This window comes from Podarcis cretensis (assembly GCF_951804945.1).
Source record: "Podarcis cretensis genome assembly, chromosome: 10".
Taxonomy (NCBI): Eukaryota; Metazoa; Chordata; class Lepidosauria; order Squamata; family Lacertidae; genus Podarcis; species Podarcis cretensis.
Genome location: NC_137179.1, coordinates 30,568,261 through 30,590,488, shown reverse-complemented (window position 1 = coordinate 30,590,488; position 22,228 = coordinate 30,568,261). Strand labels below are relative to the sequence as shown.

The 22,228-nt window shown below is 43.7% G+C and overlaps 1 protein-coding gene across 2 annotated transcripts; it reads left to right on the top strand.

Annotated features, from left to right (window-relative positions):
- Positions 1-329: 329 nt before the first annotated feature.
- On the top strand, positions 330-20,812 carry CBX6 (chromobox 6). 2 transcript variants are annotated; one of them, XM_079994590.1, is made up of 5 exons: positions 330-617; positions 811-854; positions 1,143-1,208; positions 1,335-1,401; positions 9,150-20,812. In XM_079994590.1, the coding sequence occupies exons 1-5, from the start codon at positions 549-551 to the stop codon at positions 10,050-10,052; spliced, it is 1,149 nt and encodes a 382-aa protein (XP_079850716.1). In that variant the 5' UTR covers positions 330-548; the 3' UTR covers positions 10,053-20,812. The 2 variants fall into 2 exon arrangements, with proteins under 2 accessions (XP_079850716.1, XP_079850715.1); XM_079994589.1 differs by having other exon boundaries at positions 9,096-20,812.
- The last annotated feature ends 1,416 nt before the right edge of the window (positions 20,813-22,228 follow it).

The following is a 22,228-nucleotide window of genomic DNA, read 5'->3' as shown; positions in this document are numbered from 1 at the left end:
TACTTTCCTGCCTCTGCCTGCCGCACGTCCACCACCCTCCCGCTCTTCAAAAAGCTGCCCGCACGGCCCCTTTAAGGGTCCGCGCTTGCGCTCTGCAGACCTTACTCCCTTCGCTCAGAAGGAGGCGAGGGCGGGGGACGAAGAAGTAAAGAAGCCCCAAAAACTAAGCAACGGGGCGCGCGAAGCCGAAGGCGGGCTTTACTCGCGTCACGTGTCCCCCTCCCTCACTCCCTCTTTCCAGGCCCCCTCTTTTCCGTGGCGGCGCGCGCGAGCAAAGACGGTGCGCACGCTCGGAGGAGGGGGCGCGCTCGCGTACGTGCGTGCGTGCGAGTTCACGGCGCGAGCCAGTCCCTCGAGCCGCTGTCGCGGGAGCAGCAGCCCTCAGAGCCGTTCTCTCGCTCGCTCGCCCGCCTCAGTCAGTCAGTCACACACTGAGGAGGGAGGGAGGGAGGGAAGGCGAGGGAGCGGGCGGGATTATTATGGGCTGTGAGTGCTGCTGCTGAGGGCTGAGCAAAAGAGAGAGAGAAATAAATAAGAAATAAACAAAAATGGAGCTGTCTGCAGTGGGCGAGCGGGTGTTCGCGGCCGAATCCATCATCAAGCGACGGATCCGAAAGGTGAGCGGCGGGCCAGCGAGGCCCCAGACCGGGACTCGGCTTTTTTAAGGGGGGGGGGGGTGTTTCTGCCGTTGCCACCTCTTTAACCTGCGCTTCCCGTTTCTCCTCTTCCCCACCGCCTCCCCCCATTTTACCCCCTCCCCTCATCTCTGCCCCCTCCCCTCTGCCAACCCCCCCCCCCCGTATTTTGCAGGGACGCATCGAATACCTGGTGAAATGGAAAGGCTGGGCCATCAAGTGAGTTCCCCCCTAGCGCCTCTCTGTGTCTTGTCTGCGTGAAGAAGCCCCGTTCCCGCCTCCTGTGGGCCTCTCCCTGGGCTAATATTATGTGTCCCTTCCCTGGGTGTGCACAAGGCGCGCGCGTGCGCGTGCACACAACACTCACAGAGTGCCTGTAGGGTTGCTTTATCCTTTTCGCCTCCCCACCCATCAAGAACTCCTCAGCATGTGCTAATATTTCTCTCTCCCCCCCCCCCTTCATTCCTTTGCAAGTGCCTGTAACTGTGTCCATCTGCACTTCTGCAGGTACAGCACTTGGGAACCTGAAGAGAACATCTTGGATTCCCGTCTAATTGCAGCCTTTGAGCAAAAGTGAGTTTGAGATTGATTCTAGACAGCAGAGGGGAGAGTTAGGAGTTATCACTTGTTTCGTTTGCAGAATGGAGAGGTTTGACTTTTTTTAAAAAAAACCAAACATTTAATTTCTCCCCTACAAAGGGAACGTGAGCGTGAGCTGTACGGACCTAAGAAGAGAGGACCCAAGCCCAAAACTTTTCTGCTGAAGGTAACTCTCACTTTAATAACTTGACTCTAATTGAACCAGTTCAAGGTTCTGGGACCTGATAACTTCAGTATGGTTAAATGCACACTAAAAACTCTTAAGAAAAATAAAACAAAAAACAGTCAGTTGGGGAATGGAAGTAGTTAGAAATTAAAGCTTCACATGTTATTTTGCGGTATGTGTCCAGGGACGCCATAAATTATTGGAAAGCTACAAATATGCTCTTGATCTCTTTCCATCTTCATTTTGACTGAAAGTGATTGCTTAAAGTGTATGTAAGTTGGCCTTTTGACCTTGTGACTTCTTGCTGTCTAAAAATGGGCCAGTGCTTTTGCCACCCTTTTTCACAGACTTGTCTGAAGGCTTTGTTGTTTAGTGTTTTCTCAGAACTTTGAAGGGGGGGGCAATGTAAACCAGTAGTTTTTAAAATCTTATTGAAAGAAAATAATTAAACTTTGGAAATACAAAAGTGCCCAGGAACTTTCTGGACCAGACAGTCCAAAATATCATTTGTTTAAGGCTATTGTGATTGCAGCACTAAAACCTGCTTTGAGGTTTCTTGTCTGTAAAAAGTGAGAAAAGTGTATATCAGAGTTTAAACTTCCTCCCAGTCTTGCTGAGGCAGTGCTTACTATATGAGAGGCAGAGTGGGCTGGGGTTCCGGTTCTCACTAATGCTGCTTTCAGCTCGTTTAAAGTAAAAGCTCTTACTGATGTGAATTTTGGAAGCATGGGTAGAAATCTGAACCTCAAATGCTGAGGAGAGTTTGCAAAGTTGGCATTTAAACCAGTATAAACCAGTTTGGAAAAGGATGATCCATCATGGAGAATAAAGATTTTAACACCCAAAGTGGATATTTGCACTTTGTCAGGACTAAGAAAACCTTGGTTGTGTAAATTTCACCACTCTTCTCAGCAAATTCCGAAATATTCATTCAGGACTTATAAAGATGACTTTGTCTAGTGTTTGACTTCTGATGACATAGGTGGTGTGATAATTGATTTAATCTGGAAACTAACTGGATAGCTTATTTACAGATGTAAATGATTCAGAAAATCCTGACCTCCATAAGAACTAGCATGCCAATGGTCAGGATTATTGACAGTTGTAATTCAACGATATCTGAGGGGTTGCAAGTTCCCCACTGCTATATTAAGCTAAGGATGACTAATTTAATATATTTGTGAGGGGCCACTCATTTTCCCAGACAGTGGTTTCAATTTATTAAATTTATACATTGCTTCCCACTAAATGTCCTGAAGCAATTTACAACCAAAGTAAAAAAATGCAATTATAAAATCACATAAACCTTAGATTAAACATAGATTTAACCATTTGTCAAATCATTGCTGGTACCCAAATGCCCAGGAAAACAAAAAGACACCAAAATGGCAACAAGGTTGATGGCAGTACTCTGGGGACTAGAGTACAGTTGTACCTTGGTTGTCAAACGGAATCTGTTCGCGAAGTCCGTTCGATTCCCAAAATGTTTACAAACCAAGGTGCGGCTTCTCATTGGCCCCGGAAACAATGCTGACAGCCGAAACAGACGTTCGGCTTCCAAAAAATGTTCGCAAACTGGAACACTTATTTCTGGGTTTGCAGCATGTACGTTGGATAGTCCTTTGTGTAGTATGAAACACTTGAGGCAAATTTGGACCCAGCTCTATTACATTCTCCTAGAGTACCTGAACACTATCTTGGAATGCATTTGAATTGATGGTGATACAACAGTAACAACAACAACCACTTCAAATGCTTTCCAAGATAGTATTCAGGTGCTCTGGGATAATGGAAACTAAAATATTGTATGCACATCAGCTTGGCCTTGTGTAAGTACAGGGCCACTTTGTCATGCTATAATGCTTTAACTTATGTATGACCTGCTTTGTACTGAACAACTCTCTGGCTTGCAAAGAATGTGATGCTGGGTCATTGTATAAATTGTAAACATGAAGGTGGGTAAATGTAAGCTAGTAGGAATAAATTAGACGGTCAGTAGCAAGTAATGGATTCTTAGTTCTCTAGGGAATTTCCCAGTCACAGTTTGCAGGATGTAGCTTGTGGTCTACAGAGAAATGGGGGGAGGGGCTGCATTCTTTGACAAGTAGTTCTTTCTCTGTTCACTTAAAAATCAGTTTTGCTTTTAATCTTCTATAATTTATTTAAGTTAGAATTTTGGAACCCTTATTATCTCCCTCAGTGCCATTTCTTTTATTCTCTGCCAGGGGGAATCAGGTGAGGAGAGCTTTGCTCATGTAGTTACAAGATGTTTGAAACTCCCAGAGCAGAAACTGATGATTTTAGCAACTTGAACACAGTTGCTACACAGTATAAACAGTCATTTAGAAATTTACTGACTCAAGGTAATACATAAAGGGAGAATTTTAACCGCATGAGTAGAGAGGTCTGCATGACTTTTTACTCTCAGAATGGATAAAAACATCCCTTTATATATTTCCTTGGGTCAGTACATCAGGTGCTTTATACTATGTTCATGAGAAGTTACTGATTTAAAAGCATGCAAGAAAATGCTTGCAGTTATGTACATTTTACTGGCTTTTCGTGAGTATATAGCTGCTAGAAAATTGGGTTAACCTACTGTGAGAAGGGGTAAGCGCTGGGCTGGCCAGGTAGAACACAATCTCCTTCAGTTGGCCATTGGGCTGTGTGGCTGAGGACTAATTTTATCCGAGTTTGTTTGTTATAGTTCATGGAAAATACACCTTGTAGCAGTAAGTCTTTGAGTTCTAGGAAGCAACTTTGAGTTCTAGTAAGCAGCTCAAGTTCTGGACACAGCTTTGTGGAATAGGGGCGGGGGAATATCCTGAAAGTTGTAATTCAGTACTGTTTGGGTAGCTGTGGAATTTTGCATATGTTAGAGTCAGGTGAGGGTAGAGGCAATACCCCTGTCTCCAGTGATGGAACCTGGACAGAAGATAATCCTGCCCACTATTGCCATCTGCCCAGTGCTAAGAGCACATGCTTTGGTTGCAAAATGTCCTAGGCTCAGCCCCCAGCATCTCCACATAGGGCTGGGAGAGACTTCTGCCTTGAAACTCTAGACAGCCACTGCTAGTCAGTATCAATCATTCTGAGTTCGATCAGTATAAGGCAGCTTCCTATGTTCATCACTGCTTCTGAGTTTATTTTCTGAACTGATAGCAATACAGTGGTGCCCCGCAAGACGAACGCCTCGGAAGACGAAAAACTCGCTAGACGAAGGAGTTTTTCGTTTTCTTAGCCGCTTCGCAAGACGCATGTCCCTGTGGGCTTGCTTCGCAAAACAAAGCTTGCCCCGCAAGCTCCGGGGATAGCGGGGAAGCGCAGCACGTCTTCCCCGCTGTCCCCGGACCTCTTTTGAAGCAAGGGGCGGCGGGGAGAAGATTGCTTCTCCCCGTTGCCTGCCCCGCAATCTCCGGGGACAGAGGGGAAGGTGCGCGCCTTCCCCTCTGTCCCCGGAGATTGCGGGGCTGGCAACGGGGAGAAGCGATCTTCTCCCCGCCGCCCCTTGCTTTAAACAGGTCCGGGGACAGAGGGGAAGGCGGGCGCCTTCCCCTCTGTCCCCGGACGGTCTCCATAGAAATGCATTTATTGATTTTCAATGCATTCCTATGGGAAACCGTGCTTCGCAAGACGAAAAACTCGCAAGAAGAAAAAACTTGTGGAACGAATTAATTTCGTCTTGCGAGGCACCACTGTATTTCACTTCCAGGGTGTGCAGAAGGTTTGGTCTGCAGAAAGGGATGTCTGAGAAGGAAGGGTTGAATGATTTCTAACAAAAGATAAAAACTCCTACCTGTACAGCTAATGTGCTAATATTTTCTGTTTATGTAGGTTTGCAGAAGTGGAAGCTGAACTATGAGTAATCAATAGAATAAATTAAGTATAGCACTGAGTGGTATTCCCCTAAAGACACAAATATTCAAAATAGAACTTCTGGCAAGGTATAAACAAAGAATCCAGTTTCTGCTTAAGGGGGATTTAAAAAAAAACCATAAGTATAAGCAATTCATGGATATATGGAAACAGACATTAGAACATAAGAGCCATCCTGCATCCTCTTTTAGCAGTGGTCAACCAAATGCTTTTGGGGAGCCCACAAACAGGACTTGAATATAATCATGCTCTCCTGCTGTTGTTCCTCAGTGACTGGTATTCATAGGCATATCACCTCTGATGCCGGAGGTAGTAGACAGCCATCATGACTAGTAGCTATTGATAGTTTTATCCTCCATGAATTTGTCTAAACACTTCTTAAAGCCCGTCCAAGTTGGCAGCCATTGCTGCGTCTTATGGTATCATAACCATTGTTTATGCTCTGTGTGGCAAAGTACTTCACACAAGTCATTGTTGGAAAGAAACATGTTAACTTTGTATTGTAGTAATTTGAATGCGCTGATAATGTGAACTTGGTTGGAAAAACACTTTTAAATGCAGCAAAAAGCACAAATGTACACATCTGTAGTCTGACTAATTCTTAGTGCATTGTTTAACTTCCCAATATTACAAAATTCCATTCATTTCCCAAAACTGGGTTTTCTGATCAAAGAAATATAGATGAACTGCTTTTATATTCTTGTGTCTCCACTTGCAGTTTCTTTATTATTTTGTGGGGCTTCTCTTAAAGGTGTGGACATTTATTAAGTACGTTGCTAGTACTGTAGTGTGGGATTTGCAATATTAAACACTAGAAGAGGGAGAGGTTATTTAGAAAATTAGTACAGTGCCATAGGTGCATGGGAGGTGGAAACTAATATAATTATGAGATTTTGATGATGTTCTCTGCTATGCCAACTTATCTTGCTGGTTGACTAGAGAGTTACTCCTCAGCACTGAAAAGAAAGCACAATATGTATGGCAAGGTGATTTCTGCTGCTCCAGAGAAGTGGACACGGAGCAATGGTTCCAAACTACAAGAAAGAAGATTCCACCTAAACATTAGGAAGAACTTCCTGACAGTAAGAGCTGTTCGACAGTGGAATTTGCTGCCAAGGAGTGTGGTGGAGTCTCCTTCTTTGGAGGTCTTTAAGCAGAGGCTTGACAACCATATGTTAGGAGTGCTCTGATGGTGTTTCCTGCTTGGCAGGGGGTTGGACCCGATGGCCCTTGTGGTCTCTTCCAACTCTATGATTCTATGTGATTGTGTTATCAGCAATTATTGCAATGAAGGAACACTGTTTATTTTGCATGCATTTAAACTAGCTGAATAGCAACACTGTACTTTTTGCATGTTGTCTCAAGTGAAGTATAGGCATTGGTTCTGAAGGTGTTGTGACTCAGCCTTCCCCTTTTAGGTAGAATTTGCTGATCCAGAGGCTCTAAGTAGAGAAAGCTTCTTGTATATTTTCCCCTCCCCTCCCCTTCATGCCACTCAAAGTATTTTTTACTCATCTCTTGTCATTTATTCTCCCATTTTCCTTTCACACCTATCTTGTACTTCTGCCCACCCCCTGCCAATTTCTTTCATCCCTGCTTCCTACTCCTTTTACATTCAGTTGTCTCTCCTATGATAGCATCTCTCTATTATCCCCTTCCTTTCTATTCCCAGTTTATTATTATTACTTTTGGAGCTGCTGCATCTGTGTGGGAAAGTAAGTAGGAAGAAAATGGGAAGGAACAGAAGCATTCACCTGCAATTCTTGTTGCAGGCACCAGATGGTGGGAAAAGCTAATTGAACTAAAGGGGGGGGATAGATACATTTGGTTAGTCTGATGGTATTTGAATACAGAAGTTAGCTGTTTTTATTAGCACATTGAATGACTTAGCCAGTTCAGCTGGTCTATATTAAATGTCTAGTTGTAAACATCACACAATGGGATGTTAGTTTTCTAAAAGGGAGGGGACCTTTTATAGCAAAGTAAATCAAATTCAACAGTGTAATATAAAACTAAATTGAAGGAGTATCTCCACCCCCATCGTTCCGCCCAGACGCTGAGGTCCAGCACTGAGGGCCTTCTGGCGGTTCCCTCGCTGGGAGAAACCAAGTTACAGGAAACCAGGCAGAGGGCCTTCTTGGTAGCGGCACCCGCCCTGTGGAACGCCCTCCCACCAGATGTCAAAGAGAAAAGCAACTACAGTGGTACCTCGGGTTAAGTACTTAATTTGTTCCGGAGATCCGTTCTTAACCTGAAACAGTTCTTAACCACCTTAGCTAATGGCGCCACTTTAGCTAATGGGGCCTCCTGCTGCTGCTGCACCGCCGGAGCACGATTTCTGTTCTCATCCTGAAGCAAAGTTCTTAACCCGAGGTACTATTTCTGGGTTAGCGGAGTCTGTAACCTGAAGCTTATGTAACCTGAAGCGTCTGTAACCCGAGGTACCACTGTACCAGACTTTTAGAAGACATCTGAAGGCAGTCCTGTTTAGGGAAGCTTTTAATGTTTGGTGCACTATTGTATTTTAATATTTTGTTGGAAGCTTCCCAGAGCGGCTGGGGAAACCCAGCCTGATGGGCAGGGTATAAATAATAATAATAATAATAATAATAATAATAATAATAATCCTTTATTACAAGGGCAGAAGGGATATTAATTTAGTAATCTTCATAATGACTTTGAACATAGATTAGTATCATCATCATGGCTTATAGGTGACCCAAGAGTACTGATTTCATGGATAGGATGAGATTTGACCAGGGATGTCTCAGCTCACTCTAATGCTGGAAGCTATAGTTGTATCTTAATAGAGGAACTTTGGATAAACTGCACTTAAATTCCGCAAATAAGGTCCATAGCTCAGTTTAGCTGCATTAGTTGTAATTTCTGAACCAACTTCAAGGGAAAATCCTCATAGAGCACATTGCAGTAGTCCAGTTTAGAGGTTACCAAGGCCTGCATCACTATAACCAAGTTATGCCTGTCCAGGAATAGCTGTAGCCTAACATACCAGCTGAAGATGGAGAAGGCAGTACTATATTCCTAGCCAATAGTCTGTGTGTCCTAATATTGTATATTTAAAGGTTTAATCTGCATGTTAATAGCATAATATCCTTTCTTAAATCTTGCTTCGTTTACTTAAGGTTTAGTCAGACCCTGATAATTTTCAAATGAATTTCTGTTTTGTTGTACAGAGTGGGAAAGCTTTTGTATGACCTAAAGCAGGATTGAATAAACCTTTTCCAAATGGAATTAATTGCATTTATAGTTCATTTTTGTGGGAGACCTGATGTTATCCTAGTTAGCTTTACTTCTAAGAAGTGGTGGATGTAATGTTCTGGCTGCAAGTCACCTCAAGACATTGTTTGTACATATTACAGGGGAAAAATATGCCTTTCTTTTAAATGCTTACTTTGCAAACTCTCCTGTTATGCGTGAAGTTTTGGTAGATTTTAACTTGTGCTGTGCTGCAGTCTGCTAAATGAGTAGCCTCAGTAATAACTAACAAATGTTCTTTGAAGAGCATCTCCTAATGTTCTTTAAGTCTTGAACAATCCCAGTATCCCAAACTGTAATTCAAAACCCAGGGTGAAAATGTATGGAAATGGATTTCATGGTTTCCACTATTAGGGTGATTTATGCTTGGTCAGATGGATTCATTTTGGGTTGGGGACATGCTAAGTTTGAAATCCAGGCCTGTGCAGAGCTCAGCCTCCACTTCCTCCAGTTAGGCTTCGTATCCTTAAGATGTCAGGTGCCTGCAGTTTAGTATGCAGAATGTGATTTATTCCCATCTAACTCCATTTTTTCCACTGCAGGCTCGGGCCCAGGCGGAGGCCCTACACATTGGGGATGTACATTTTTCTGTCAAGCCTGGTTCTAGCACATCCTCTCCCAAACTCCACTCCAGTGCTGCAGTGCACCGACTGAAGAAGGACATCCGGCGATGTCACCGTATGTCTCGCCGCCCTTTGCCCCGCCCAGACCCCCAGAATAGTGGAGTTGGTGGGGGCACTGGCATCCGCCCTCCTGTCTCTCCCTTTTCAGAAACCGTCCGCATCATCAACCGCAAGGTGAAGCCACGTGAGCCCAAGCGCAGTCGCATTATTCTCAACCTGAAGGTTATTGATAAAGATGGGAAAGTGGGAAGCAGGGAAGCAAGTTTGGCTCGATCCAAGATACCTTCACGAAACCGTGTCATTGGCAAGAGCAAGAAATTCAGCGAGAGCATGCTTCGTAACCAGATCCGCCACATGAAGTTTGGAAACTTCCCGCTGTACAACAAGCCGTCCACTCCAGTCCCATCCTTGGAGGGGAAGACAGAGGCAGGAGGCTCCCAGGGTGCCTCTTGTGGGCTCATGGGCTCTTCTGCCTATGATGCCCGCAGTTCGAGCTCCTCTGACTGCCCCTCACCAGCTCCACACTCCTCATCAGATCCAGATGATTCCCCACCAAAGCTGCTTCCTGAGACACTAAGCCCAGCCATTCCTGACTGGCGTGAATCGGAAGTCCTTGATCTATCAATTCCACCAGAATCAGCAGCCACCAGCAAGCGTTCTCCTTCCGGAGGAGGGGGTCAGATGCCATCATCTCCATCCTCTTCTGACCCAGAGCAGGAGGCTGGGGATTGGCGCCCTGAAATGTCTCCCTGCTCTAATGTGGTGGTCACTGATGTCACCAGCAACCTTCTGACGGTCACCATCAAGGAATTCTGCAATGCAGAGGATTTCGAAAAGGTGGCAGCAGCTGGAGGTGGTGGTGGAGGCAGCAAATGAGAGGCTGCCTTCTTCCTTCAGCGCAGTTGGGGGGAGGGGGAAGGGACAGGGAGGCTCTACTGCAAGATCATGCATGGTGTGAATGCCTGTTTTCTTCTCTCTCCTCCTTATCCATTCTTTCTCTCTTTGCTTGGAAATTAAGACGGTAGTAGAGGAATGGGAATGGATGTGTTTGAAGTTTCCAAATGTCACAGCTGCTAGGGGTTATGGTGGGGCATGAGTTTCCCTTTTGTCTTCAAGGGTTATGTTGAGCTGATTTGGACCTGGTGAATAAGAACTTGGGTGAACGGGTTCGTATCTTTAAGAGGGGAAGGATTTGCTTTTCCATCCTCTTTAATGAAACAGAGATCCTTTGGTCAACACAGGCAGAGTCTGCATTCCTGTTTTCCAACTCTCTACACCTCTGTACCCGTCACCTTGCTCTTATATCTGTAGCTTTGGTGAGATTGTATTGACTATACCCTAGGAAGAAGCAGCTTTTTAAGGGGAAGGGAGGTAGATCACTATGATTAGGTGGGGGCTGCTACAGAACATCTGGTGAAACTTATGTGCCCTAAATTTTCATTCTGCTGCTGGGCACTCTTCCTCCTTGCATATGCCCAAAGTGCTAACTTGGTAATTGTGGTAGCCCTTGGAGTCAGCCTGGGCACATTCTATCACTTCCATCTGTCTTGAACCATTTCTCAGTCCTGGTTCTAAGACACCCTGCACATTTTTTTGTGGTGGGCCAAACTAGAGTTTCTTCAGCCTTCTTAAGTTGTCAGTCTTGTGCCCTGCTCCTTCCTCTTCTTAAAGTCTGAGGCATGTGTGTCCCCTTCCTGAAACCTGCTATGATGAAAAGGAGAGGCGCCACACATCCATCTTCCAATGTAGGAGGGATGGAAGAGTTGTGCAGTGAGAGTGAGCCCTGTTCTTATTAACTCCATCATCCTTCCAGTGAGGTGGGTAGAAGGAGGGCCTGCTTGTTGCACATTTCCCCATCTGCATCTCTCTCTAGGTGAGTGAGATCGAAGAACATTCGCATCTACAATTCCTAGGATCTCAAACTGCCTCTACAGTTGCCAACCAAAGGTGCTAAGAACCTATTGTAAAATCTTACTGTGTGTCTCTTGGATCTTTGTGTGTGTGTGTGTGTGGAGTGCATGTGCAGTGTGTGTTTGCCTCTCCCTCCCATCCACCTGCCAACAACATGCTGCTTTTCATGAATTCATTCTGACTGAAACCTTTACAGCCTGTCTTGGAAGGAGGTAAAAATGTGGCTTCTTTGGCTATCTCCTCACCATCCCGCATAATGGGTTAATAACCATGAGCTCATATATTTGTGTCCAAGGTTCACTGCAGAAGTAAAACAATTTCTGCAAAGTTCTGCTCTGTGTTTCTTCTGCCATCTTAGTTCTAGCCCTGTTGCAAGTTTCTCTTTCCCCTCCTGGGTGCCTCTGTTTTGTTACCAGTGGCATGTGTGCGTGCAAGTGTTGCCTGTCATACTATTTGTAATCTTCGTTGCATTGTTTTTTGGGGGGGAAGGGGTGTGTGTGTGTGAGGTAGTAATATTTCTCAAGGGCTTGTCTGCATGCTATGCTGTCACTGAAATAACTGCATTCAGTTCTTAATGGCATCTCTCTTCCCTGTATTCCTGTGTGAACTTTCTTTTTTTCAAGGGCTTGTTTAGTTGTTTTGTTCAGTTTTACATTGAGTTAATTATTTATCAATACATGTAAAGACTGGTACTGCAAAAATTGTGGCATTTTAGCTCATTGGTATCTCACATCAGGAAGGACTTCAGACCTTTTAAAGCTGTCTCACCTTTTCCTCATTGACTTTGCAAAGTTCCACTTGGCTATATCTGTGTTTAAAAAGAAGCCTGGACTTTGCCAAGTACAGGATTGAGAGATGGTGTGTTGTGATACCTTATTAATAATCTTAAATATGAGTGTCTATATATAGAGATGCCTACCATAAGCAAATTGTATAATGTTAAACAGTGTGATTGTCTGTGACAGTTTGAGTGTAGTCAGTACCTAAGACATATTCAAAATGTTGTTTTTCCTTTATCCTAGCATAAAACACCTTTTGTGTCTTTTAAAATTATTTCAAAACAAGTGAAATCTACATGGTGTGCAGGCTTAAGTTCCTCCACACTCCTTCCACTAATGTGTAAGTCTAAGGCTTCTTGTAATTCCACCGGCGCATGCTTTGAAATAGCTGTTTGTTGTTTTTCATGAGTTCAGTGAGACAGGCTGTATCATTGCTTTGCCTCAAAGGAAGTGTGGAGGGTTTTTTTATGGGAGTTTATTTTAATGGCTGTAGCTTCAAAGGTGGGTGGGTTGGGTTGTGGGGTAGAGATGTATAATGGGAGATGGAGCAGGGAGACTTGTATTAAAGAGAAGACTTTAAAGGAGAGAAAAAATGAAATATTTTATGAAGCTGCAAGAGAGGAACTATTATACTGGGTGGGGGTACATACTAGTCAATCGTGTTTTGAGATTGCTTGGTATGTTTGTGTGGTGTATGGTTTTGAAGTTTGTCTAATATTTGAAAAAAGTAAATGGACAATATAAAAGGGAATTTTAATAGGAAACTCTTCAAATATTTTAACATGTGTTCTTGGCAGATTCCCGCCCCCCCCCCTTCCCTAGAGTCTCTTGTCACTTTGGTTTCTCTGTGTTTCAAAAGAGTAGGACATTCACCTTTCTTGGAGGTGTTGGAAGCTGTTGTCTGTTAGAAGCTGACTGATTTCATGTATGGTACCTCCAATGGCATCAGGTTGGCTTCCCCTTCCCCCAACAACTTGTCAGTAGTGAAAGGGTGGGGCTCAACAGTAGCTTTGGAATTTGTTCCAGAAAAAAAAAATCCCAGACTGGAAATAGTCTAGTGGGAGGGCAGATTTGCATGATATGTTAAACACAGTTTTTAATTTCTCCTTCATGACTCTCAAAGCAGTGGGATGAGGGGACACACCTGTTTGAAGGCAGTGGAATAAACCCTTGCCCAGAGGGTGAATTTAGCTATTATTATTATTATTAGAATTACATTTATATCCCACTACTTAGTGCATCCCACATCCCTAGTCTGTGATCCCAACATGGCACTTGTGGTTCTCCCTCTCGTCTTCACAATGACCCTGTGAGGTAGGTTAGACTGAGAGATAGCGACTGGTCCAAGCTCACCTAGTGAGCTTCATGATTGAGTGGTAATTTGAACCCTGGTCTCCCAGATCCACTGCAACATGCAAACCTCTACACCGTATTGGTTCCTGGGGCTGTGTTGAAAGTGTGTCTTCAGATGTCTACTTTTTCCACAGATTAGTTAGCGTGGCACTTGATAAACAAATGGGAATTAATCTTTCTGATAACATGTGAAGTAGCTTTAGTATGAAAGTGGGATGCCGCCTGGCACTCATGTCACAAGCTTCTGTTTCCTGAATACAGATACCAGCTACTCTTGTGCCATGGTGCCAACACACGGGATGCATCCAGCACCATAATTTTGGTGCAGTGATGGCTGATGAGGTGGTACCATACTGATTCTTCTAGTCTACTTAGAACAGCAGCTATTGGACTGGGATTAAGAACATAAGAGCCTGTTGGATCAGTCCAGTTGATGCCTTTGAGAAGTGTGAAAGCAGGACCAGAGCACAGCAGCTCTCCTCCCGCTTGTGATTCCCAGCAATTTGCCATTCAGAGGCATACTGCCTCTGACAGTGGAGGGAGAACACAGTCATCATGGATAGTCACCACTGATAGCCTTATCCTCCATAGATTTGTCTAATCCTCTTTCCAAGATGGTGACCATCAAAGGGATTAGCAGTCCCTGTCTGTCTCATAGTTGAGTTGAGCTGGGTGAGTTACTACTGATGCTCTAAAACTACATGACTAAAAGTACTTTAAAGGCCATTCCCTTGAGGAGGCAGGTGACAAGCAAAGCCTTGGCAGATAGGTGATTGTGAAACCAATTGGATGGAGCAGGGTTTAGTTGACTGCACCAGTGGTATCTTCTCCATCTCCATGCAGTATGATGACTCTTGTTGGGATCAGAGGCTAGGGATATGTAAGTAGCCCACAGATGCATGAGTCACTCAACTTGTGCAGTACCAGGAGTCGCTCTGATGCAAAGATAAGCCTTCTGTTTTGGCTAGCATTTTGACCACTTCTTTGGCATTAGCAACCACAGCCCCTAACCAACATCCCTAGGGAGTTCTATGCTGCTAAGATTTTACCAACCTGGTAGCTCATTTGCTTGAACATTCCCCCTCCATCTCTAGAAAGAACCATCACTCTTGAAGTGGGAGGGTCAGATGCATGTAATGCTGGAATGTAGGGTTGCTTGGCTTTGCCTTGAAATTTTCCCTTTTACAGTATTTGGCACACAACCTCCAAAAGCAGGTTGTGTTCATCTTTCCTGTTAAGTGGCAAACCTTGTACCTGACACATTCTAGCCACCAGATGGTGACAGAGGGCTACTGTTAACTGCTTCATGATCTGGGCTGTCTTTTTGCCTTGAATCATTGTGAATTTTAATGTAATAGAGGATAGGATACATCCTGTATTCTTTTGCGTCTGTGCCATGTTTGTTGTACTTCTTGTTCTTAGAGAGGAGAGTGTGAATGGGGGGAGGGGAGGGAGAAAGAAACTAGTTTTGCAAAAAAAGAAAAGAAAAAAGGTTTTTTTAAAGGTAATGAGATTTTTACAGACAGAAGGATAGAGAATTTAAAAATATTAAATGCAGTGATTGCACAAACTGTAGTGATTTTAGCTGGTCCTTAAAGAAAAGAGTATTTTTAGTATTTGTGTGTGGTAGGGAGGGTGGTGTTCAGGCCATTCAAATTGGGCAAGGGAAGAGCAAAAAGTAAGTGTCTGAGTTGAGAAAGCAAGTCCATAAAAACCTATTTTCTCTTCCCTCTACTTTCTTTTACTTGGGGCGAAGGGAGGAAGAATGCCTCCCATCTTTCCTTCCTTTCTGGATATGATTGATCCAGAGTTCAGCCTGGTTCTGGCAAAGCTTTGTCAGAAGGGCTATGTGGCATGTTATCCACTTGCAGATGAACAGTTTAGGCATCAATATGACCTACTGAGGTGAGAGCTATTTGATGAAGTGGGACATGTTGCTGCTTTGTGGTTGTTCAGTAAGTAAAAGTATCTAAGATACCAGGCAAGCAGGAAATATGTGTTTTAGCTGTGAACCAAACAAACTATTAGAAGCTGGCAAAACCTTCCTCATAATAGGTCAACCTCAATGTATACTGGGTTTCATAACAAAGAATTCCTTCTAATTAATCTAATTCACTTTACATCTTCCAGGTACTTTTTACCAAGATGTTCTCAAGTGGGTAACAGCCTTGATATGTGAGGAAAAAGTGATTAGGACCTTCGTGAGGATAGCAAACACCAAACTAATGATGGCAGCTTGGGTTGCAGTGATTGCTTTCATTCTGAGCCTTGAGGGAAAGCAAGGTGAAAGGAGCAAGTATGTGATCAAGATTTTAGCAAAAGAGACATCATGGAAGGGGAGATTCCATTAAAAGGGGGAGTGTTGGTTGGATGTGAAGATTGTCTCCAGAATTTATGTGGCACTGACTGGTGGAGAATGGGCTGGCACTTTCCCTCCTGTTCCAAAGTGTCCAGATTGCCTTTTTTTCCATGAGTGCCAATGCAAAATCTGTAGGAGAGACCACCCGTCGTCCACTTCAGTATCAATTTTCAGACAGCAGAGGAATAGTCTCCTGGTGTTTATAGGATACACCCTAAGACAAGAAGGATGAAGTGTGACAGTTTTTGTTGGAGGAAGACTGTCCTGCTACTTGAGCAGTATATTTCTTTGTGGAAGTAGCTTTCATGTTTATCTGTTGCTTGCAAAATTACACCTTTGCTTCTGTGCTCTTAATTGTTCACTTCTTGTAGTTAGCAGCAAAGCATAATTGAAATGGAAGTTTGGAATCTGTTTAGGAAAAAGTATTAGATCTCCCAGAAAGCTAAATCTTTCCTGCTAGGTTGTCCAGCTTTCTGTATTGTGCAGAGAACTCATTTTTATCTGTTCACTATTATCTCTTTTTCTCATCTGTTACCAACCAGTTGAACTGTGATATCCTTCCTCAGGGGGACTTGAGTCCCATGTCTCTGTATGTGCTAACCTATATGTGATAATTGGTTATCAATAGGCTATGGGTGCATGCAACGGGCAGTGATAGGGAAATTCTGAGAACATTACTCTGGGCCTGTGATTCCTGGTGAGCTGCTGAAATACAGTGTCTCCCATCTCAGGAGAATTCCCCTCTTTGCTCAATAACAGTACCCATTTTGGCCACGGAGAACTACCTGCAATCCTACCTCCATTATAAAATGGGTGCTATCTGAGCTGAGTCTTCCTGGTTAATAAGCTCCCATGTTCCCCCCCTCTTGTGCTTAGGGGAGGTTTAGTTGCTTTGCAACATTATTTCTTGTCCACCATCCATGGAAGCTGCAGTTGTGTGAGTGAACAACATTTTGGGTAACTGAGATGGAGGAGAAAATCAGGAAAAGGCATCCCCGCCCCCCGCCGCCCGTGCCAGATAATTAGGAGAGGCCCTTGGTCTCAGGAGGTATAAGATTCCAAGTGGGCCTTTGGTAAGGAAATGTAATAGGCCTGGAATGGATTTCACACTTAGTGCTCAGAGTCCTTCTGTTATGAACCATCATGTTGCTATTCCCCCTCCCCCCTTGCCTCTTCCCTTGAGGCTTTGCACTGTTTTGCCTGGTGCATCCTGTGCTCCAGTGTTGCTTGCTTTGCTGCTTTTTTGACTGTCCACTAGTGGTGCAAGAGCTGGGATCTTATTTTCTTATTACTGAAGAGTGTGTGTGCGTGTGTGTGTGTGTATAAGTAAAATCCTCCACTTAACCCACCACAGTGCTTTGTGTTATGCAAAGCCAGCATGGGCCAGTAGCATGACCATAAGGCTGAGAACTAGGAATGTCTGAATGCTGTGATCTGCAAGCCACTTGGCTTCCAAAGTATGTACTGAAGGAGGCTGTTCTTATGAAAGCTGCTCCCAGCACTTATGAACAGCCCTAATTGTATTTAGTATTTTCCCCATAAAATGTTTAGCTTTCATCCAAGTCAGGTTTTGCACAGCCACGAAAGAGGAGCCTGGTGTTGGAATATTCTTCTTCCATGTATGGCTTCCTTTCTCAGTTAATGCAACAGCAACACCCTGATTGCCTCGCAGTCTCTCCTGCCCTACTTGAGAGGTCTACTGGGTCTTCTTGAGATTGAAGTGTCAGGGTTACTTATGTATGGCATATGAACAACATCTGAAGCCACCTTTGTCCCATTTAGTTCTTATTGATCCAACCAACCTAATGTTGGTTGATGGGCAGTGGCACTCCAATATCTTAAACATTTCAGACAGAGATTTTTTCCCCAGCCCCTTTTAATGAGGGGCGTTAGAGATTCAACGTGGCCCTTTATTGTTTTCAAAATATGTGGTTTAACACTGAGTTAAGACCTCCCAATGTCATTGTTATGCCCTTTGTGTCAGTTACATGTTTTCCTGAACGATTAATTGCGCCATCTATTTCATTTCTCTTTTACTCCAGTCTCAGCCAAAAGATTTTCCTTGAAACAGAAAGGTGGCGTGACACTGAAATGCATCTGTGCATTTGGATGTGCCATTGCCACAGATCATAGGACCAAGGCTGTGATTGTTCAAGTGTAGAATTTAGCTTCGGCTCTGGAATTCAGCATCTTGTAAGGGATTTCAAATTCAGCTTCGTAAGAAACTGCATTCTTTATCCTTTTTTTAAAAAAAGCTAACTTATGGCTGCAAATTTAAGTTTGAAAATGTGTGAGCAATGCATGGCGAAGAAGCCAGAGTGGGGCCTGAGCATGGGTTCACAGCCCAGCATAGTTCCGCTTGTGCCTCCCAATGACTAGCAGTAGCAGAGTAAATGGTGCAAAGTAAGCAAATCTATGCAGATGTACTTAACCTTGCATGACTTAGGCATGTAGCAACCTTGGGTGAGTGCAAAGTTTAGATTATCTTGTTGGAGATACATAATCTCTTGAACTACAGAATACACCCAGCCTTCATTAAGACTTAATCTGGAATGCAAAATATTTGGTCCACCAAGCCTTGGCATCCAAACCCCACTCGCTCTCTCCAGGCTCTCTTCTCCCCACTGTTGAGTGGTAATCTCCAATCAGCTGAGCTGTGTGGTGGGGGAGACCCCCACACATGCTGTTCAGCTATTCAGTTTACATATCAGCAGTGAGGAAGAGGGAGCTTGTATTTCCTGTGCTGCATGGTGAGAAAAGGAGCCCTTTCCTCACTGCACAGCTTGGCAGTAAAATGGGCTGCCTGTGGAGAAAGGGGCTATACTCTTCCTCAATTTATATTTCTGTGTTTCTGTGCTGCATTAAGATAGGGGAGCCCTATCTCTACTTGCAGTAGAGAATTCAAGTGAGCTATCTAGTCCATTGCTGGTATGCGGAGTCTGTCCACTTTCCCATGAGGGACCCATTACTGATGCTATGTCAAGTAAAATAACATCTTGATGAAAGCTGTGTGGTTTCAGAGCTGCTTCAATACATAAGAACTTGGTAGGGTTAGGCCAAAGGTTCATATACCACCTATTGCTGTCTCCACTGGTAACCTTTATTGGGTGCCATATATGTAATAGGCAGCCTCAAGGCTATACTATGCTTGATTGTTTATTCTTTGGGTGGCTGATCACTTGCCAATCTGCAGCTACAATATACAAAGATTCTGCATGGATCAAGTTGGTCCCTCTGGTTTGCTAACATCTGAGGATTATTTCGGTCACTTAATTGGTCGTTGCCAGTACTGAATAAGTGGGGATTAAAATGTATGCCTTTCTGTGGCTATATTTCTTGCTCTGTGTAGCACAGGATGTTGCTGTGTAAGGCTCTCAACATTATAGTTGTTGACAAGGAAGAAGCTTTCCCAAGATGTACTTGGATGTTGATGATTCCTTGTCAGTCTGAAGCTTTCACTGAAGGAAATAAAGGCATGAAAGTGATCTGGGGGAAAAACTTTATTCTTTACAATGAGCAGTAAAACGATAATTTGCAGATGAGTATGTTTTGCAGCTTAACATTTGATTGGATTCATTTAAGTCCCAATTCCAATATGCTGAAAACCCATTCCTATTTTGTATAGCACTTAAAAAAATTGCAAGCACATGCTTTAAAAGTTCAGCACTCTCATACTGTGGCTTCTAATGTGAAGTACTTTGCTATTTTAAATGGGGTATCCTCTTCCATTGTTCTTTGCCTGATCATGCTTAGCATTTATTCTAGTCTCTCACAGAATCAGCCATTCCATACTGTTTTTTCCCAGACACAAGAATGACTTGTAGGAATTGTCCTATGTCATTAAATAGCATAGTGGGGAATATTTATTACTCAGAGACTGACAAGGGTATTGCTGAGACTCTTGAGTCTTTCAGTATCAGTTCTTATGCAGTCAACACATGTATGTTACTTTTTTGGTGCTGGAATGACATGGAGGAACTTTCCAACGTTGCATGTATAGTAATGTGGGAAGCAACTAGTTCTTTACAGTCAAGCTTTTCAGTGGAGCAAGAAAATAATGTAGCAACTCAACTATTCTTCAGAGACTGCTGTATGTGTCCCATGTAATTAGTGGAAGATTGCCCTGTGGTATTCATAGGCCATTATCAGTAGTAGAAAGATGTCCCCTTAACCTGGGAATAATTTATGGTTTTAATCTGGAGAATACTGTTGCTCATAGGGCGTGACATGCAAAGAATGTGGGACACCTGTGCAGATGCAAAAGCTAGGCAGCAAGTTAGGTGGTGGGTATTCTCCAAGATGAATGCCACAGGGGGCAAGGGACTGGCAGAAAGTTGGGACTTCTAAGGATGCAGTTTGTTTCATGGTGGCTGCTACCACCAGCCTAAAGTAAATATATCTAACCACGGCTTTAGTGATGTTCCTGGTGCTTATTCCCCCTCCCCACATTCCTGCAATTTTATACTCAAACCAATTCATCTGCCACATTTCTCTTTGTGAGTTCTCTTGGAGAAAAGCCTCTTGTTCCAGGAGGTTCAGAATTGGTGTTTGCTCCTCTTTTACGCTCACCCTTGCACTTGCCAGTGCCAGGCCTCAACCTTGCCAGACATGCTGCTGATGTCAGTGTGATCCCATTGTGAACCTTGTCAATACGTAAGGGCTTTCTAAGGCGATGGTGGCACTTGCTTCGAACCTTACAAAACTGCAGTCAATTGAGAGGGTTAGTGTAAGTCTGCACATTTGGCTTTTGCAAAGTTGAGGCCTTATGCTAAGTTTTGTCAAAGGGTGAGCTGAAGTTGCTGTGTTCTTGCCTCTTGGCGTATGAAATAGGCTTTAAAAACCAATAACTAAATATATATCTGGTAACTTTTTAATTTTGGCAAAAAATGCATTTAATGAAACAATTGTGCATGAATGAAGTGTTATCTATTATTTTTGTCTTATTCATTTTTAAATATAGTGTTTGCATTTGCTTGGTTGCTTTTAAAAACCCAGTTCTCAGCTGGCTAAATGTCTAGAGTGGATGGATGGGAAGCATAGTGGGGTGGGTGATTGAATCACCACCCCCATTGGCATTTCCATCAGAAAAGTGGCTTGCTCCAGGTTTTGCGGGGGGTTGTGCTAATTACTCTTGTGTGCTTGTACATTTTGTTCTTTCTGCTGCTCTTGAGTATTGTATCAATGCCAGAAATGGGGAGTTAAAAAGATGAACCCCAATAAATTGTTACATTCCACAGCTTCTTGCCTTTGTTGTATGTATGTTTGATCCCTTCTAACTTACAAAAATACGAATGACCAAATGCAAGTTTCCTCTGCCCTGGAATGGGCTGAATCACTTTGTTTGACTCTGATGGTTCATTGCAGGGCTGGGGGGGGGGCATGGTCTACATATTCATTTCTCAGTTCAGTGCCTTCGATATGCAGTGCAATGCACACAGCTCTTGTGCATCCAAGTACCTGATTCACTTCAATAGCAAATGCCTTTCTTTCTCCTCACATTGGAAACAGAGAACTGCATCTCACTGGGCTTTGTCTGCAAGTTTTGCTCATAGATGTATTGGGGTGTGTGAGTGTACAGAAACTAGCCTTCTGTGCAAAGGTAAAAATTATATTTGTTGCCCCACCCACTTTTGCACATCTCTGGCATTTGACTCTCAAAAGGTTGCCCAGAAGGCAATGTAGCCTTTGGGTTGAAAGAGGTTCCCCATCCCTCCTAGAACTTGCAGTATCTGCCATTGAAAAGGATTGATTGAAAGGATTGATTGAAAAGGATTGATTGGAGGCGGAAATGGCCTCTTCCCCACCCTGCTGGTAAAGGAGGGGAAATTTGGTTCAATTTGCACTTTACCACCTCTCCATTTGAACCTGGCCTGTCTTGGTACTTTGCCTTTCTGCATCTTGTTCCTTCAGGAGAGTTGGCAGCAGCAATGCGTCCTGAGTGGCTGTTAATTACAGGCAGCCTTTTGAAAGAAATCCTTTAATCTCTCTCAAAGCTGCTAAACTAGCATCTGTCACAAATACTGCTTGGTGCCACACCTTCCTTTCTGAAAGAAGCAGGGGAGGATGGAGGAGAGAAATGGCTATTTCCCAAAAAGGCAGGATTAGGAAGCTGGAATGGGAAGAACACTGCATGGGTCCAAATAGAACAGGGGTCGGCAAACTACGGCCCGGGGGCCTTATGCGGCCTGAAAGTGTCATGAATCCAGCCTGCATGGCCATTTGAAAACCCCCGCCAAGTGTCTGAGGCCAAAAGGCCACGTCAGTGTTTACCTCAACACAGCGCAGGGTGGCAAGCATCTCCAACACTGCTTTTCAGTGATGAGGGGACTTTTCAGCAGTTTGAATAGAGTTGACCTTGATAACCTGGCTACAATCCAGCAGGAGTTCTGTCCAACCATATTTTCCATTTACAGCAACTGATACTTTGCACTTTAAAATTTATATGAAACACAGGATTATCCAGAACTGCTAAAAGTCTAATTGTGCCAGATGCTTTACATATATACAGTTACATGTAGGCATGGCACTGTTGTAGACAGTGAGCTGGAATGGTGTCATCTGCTAGATTTAGTCCTAGCTTTTGGCAGAATTCCTTTAAAATATTTATTCATCCTTTGGAGAATGATTGCGCCTTTGGAATAGGGTGGGCA

Bases quoted from the DNA above. Each gene is read 5' to 3' on its own strand.
- CBX6 (XM_079994589.1), top strand. From the start codon at position 549: ATGGAGCTGTCTGCAGTGGGCGAGCGGGTGTTCGCGGCCGAATCCATC. The intron at 1,209-1,334 runs GTGAGTTTGAGA...TCCCCTACAAAG, and splicing joins ATTGCAGCCTTTGAGCAAAA to GGAACGTGAGCGTGAGCTGT. The intron at 1,402-9,095 runs GTAACTCTCACT...TTTCCACTGCAG, and splicing joins CCAAAACTTTTCTGCTGAAG to GCTCGGGCCCAGGCGGAGGC.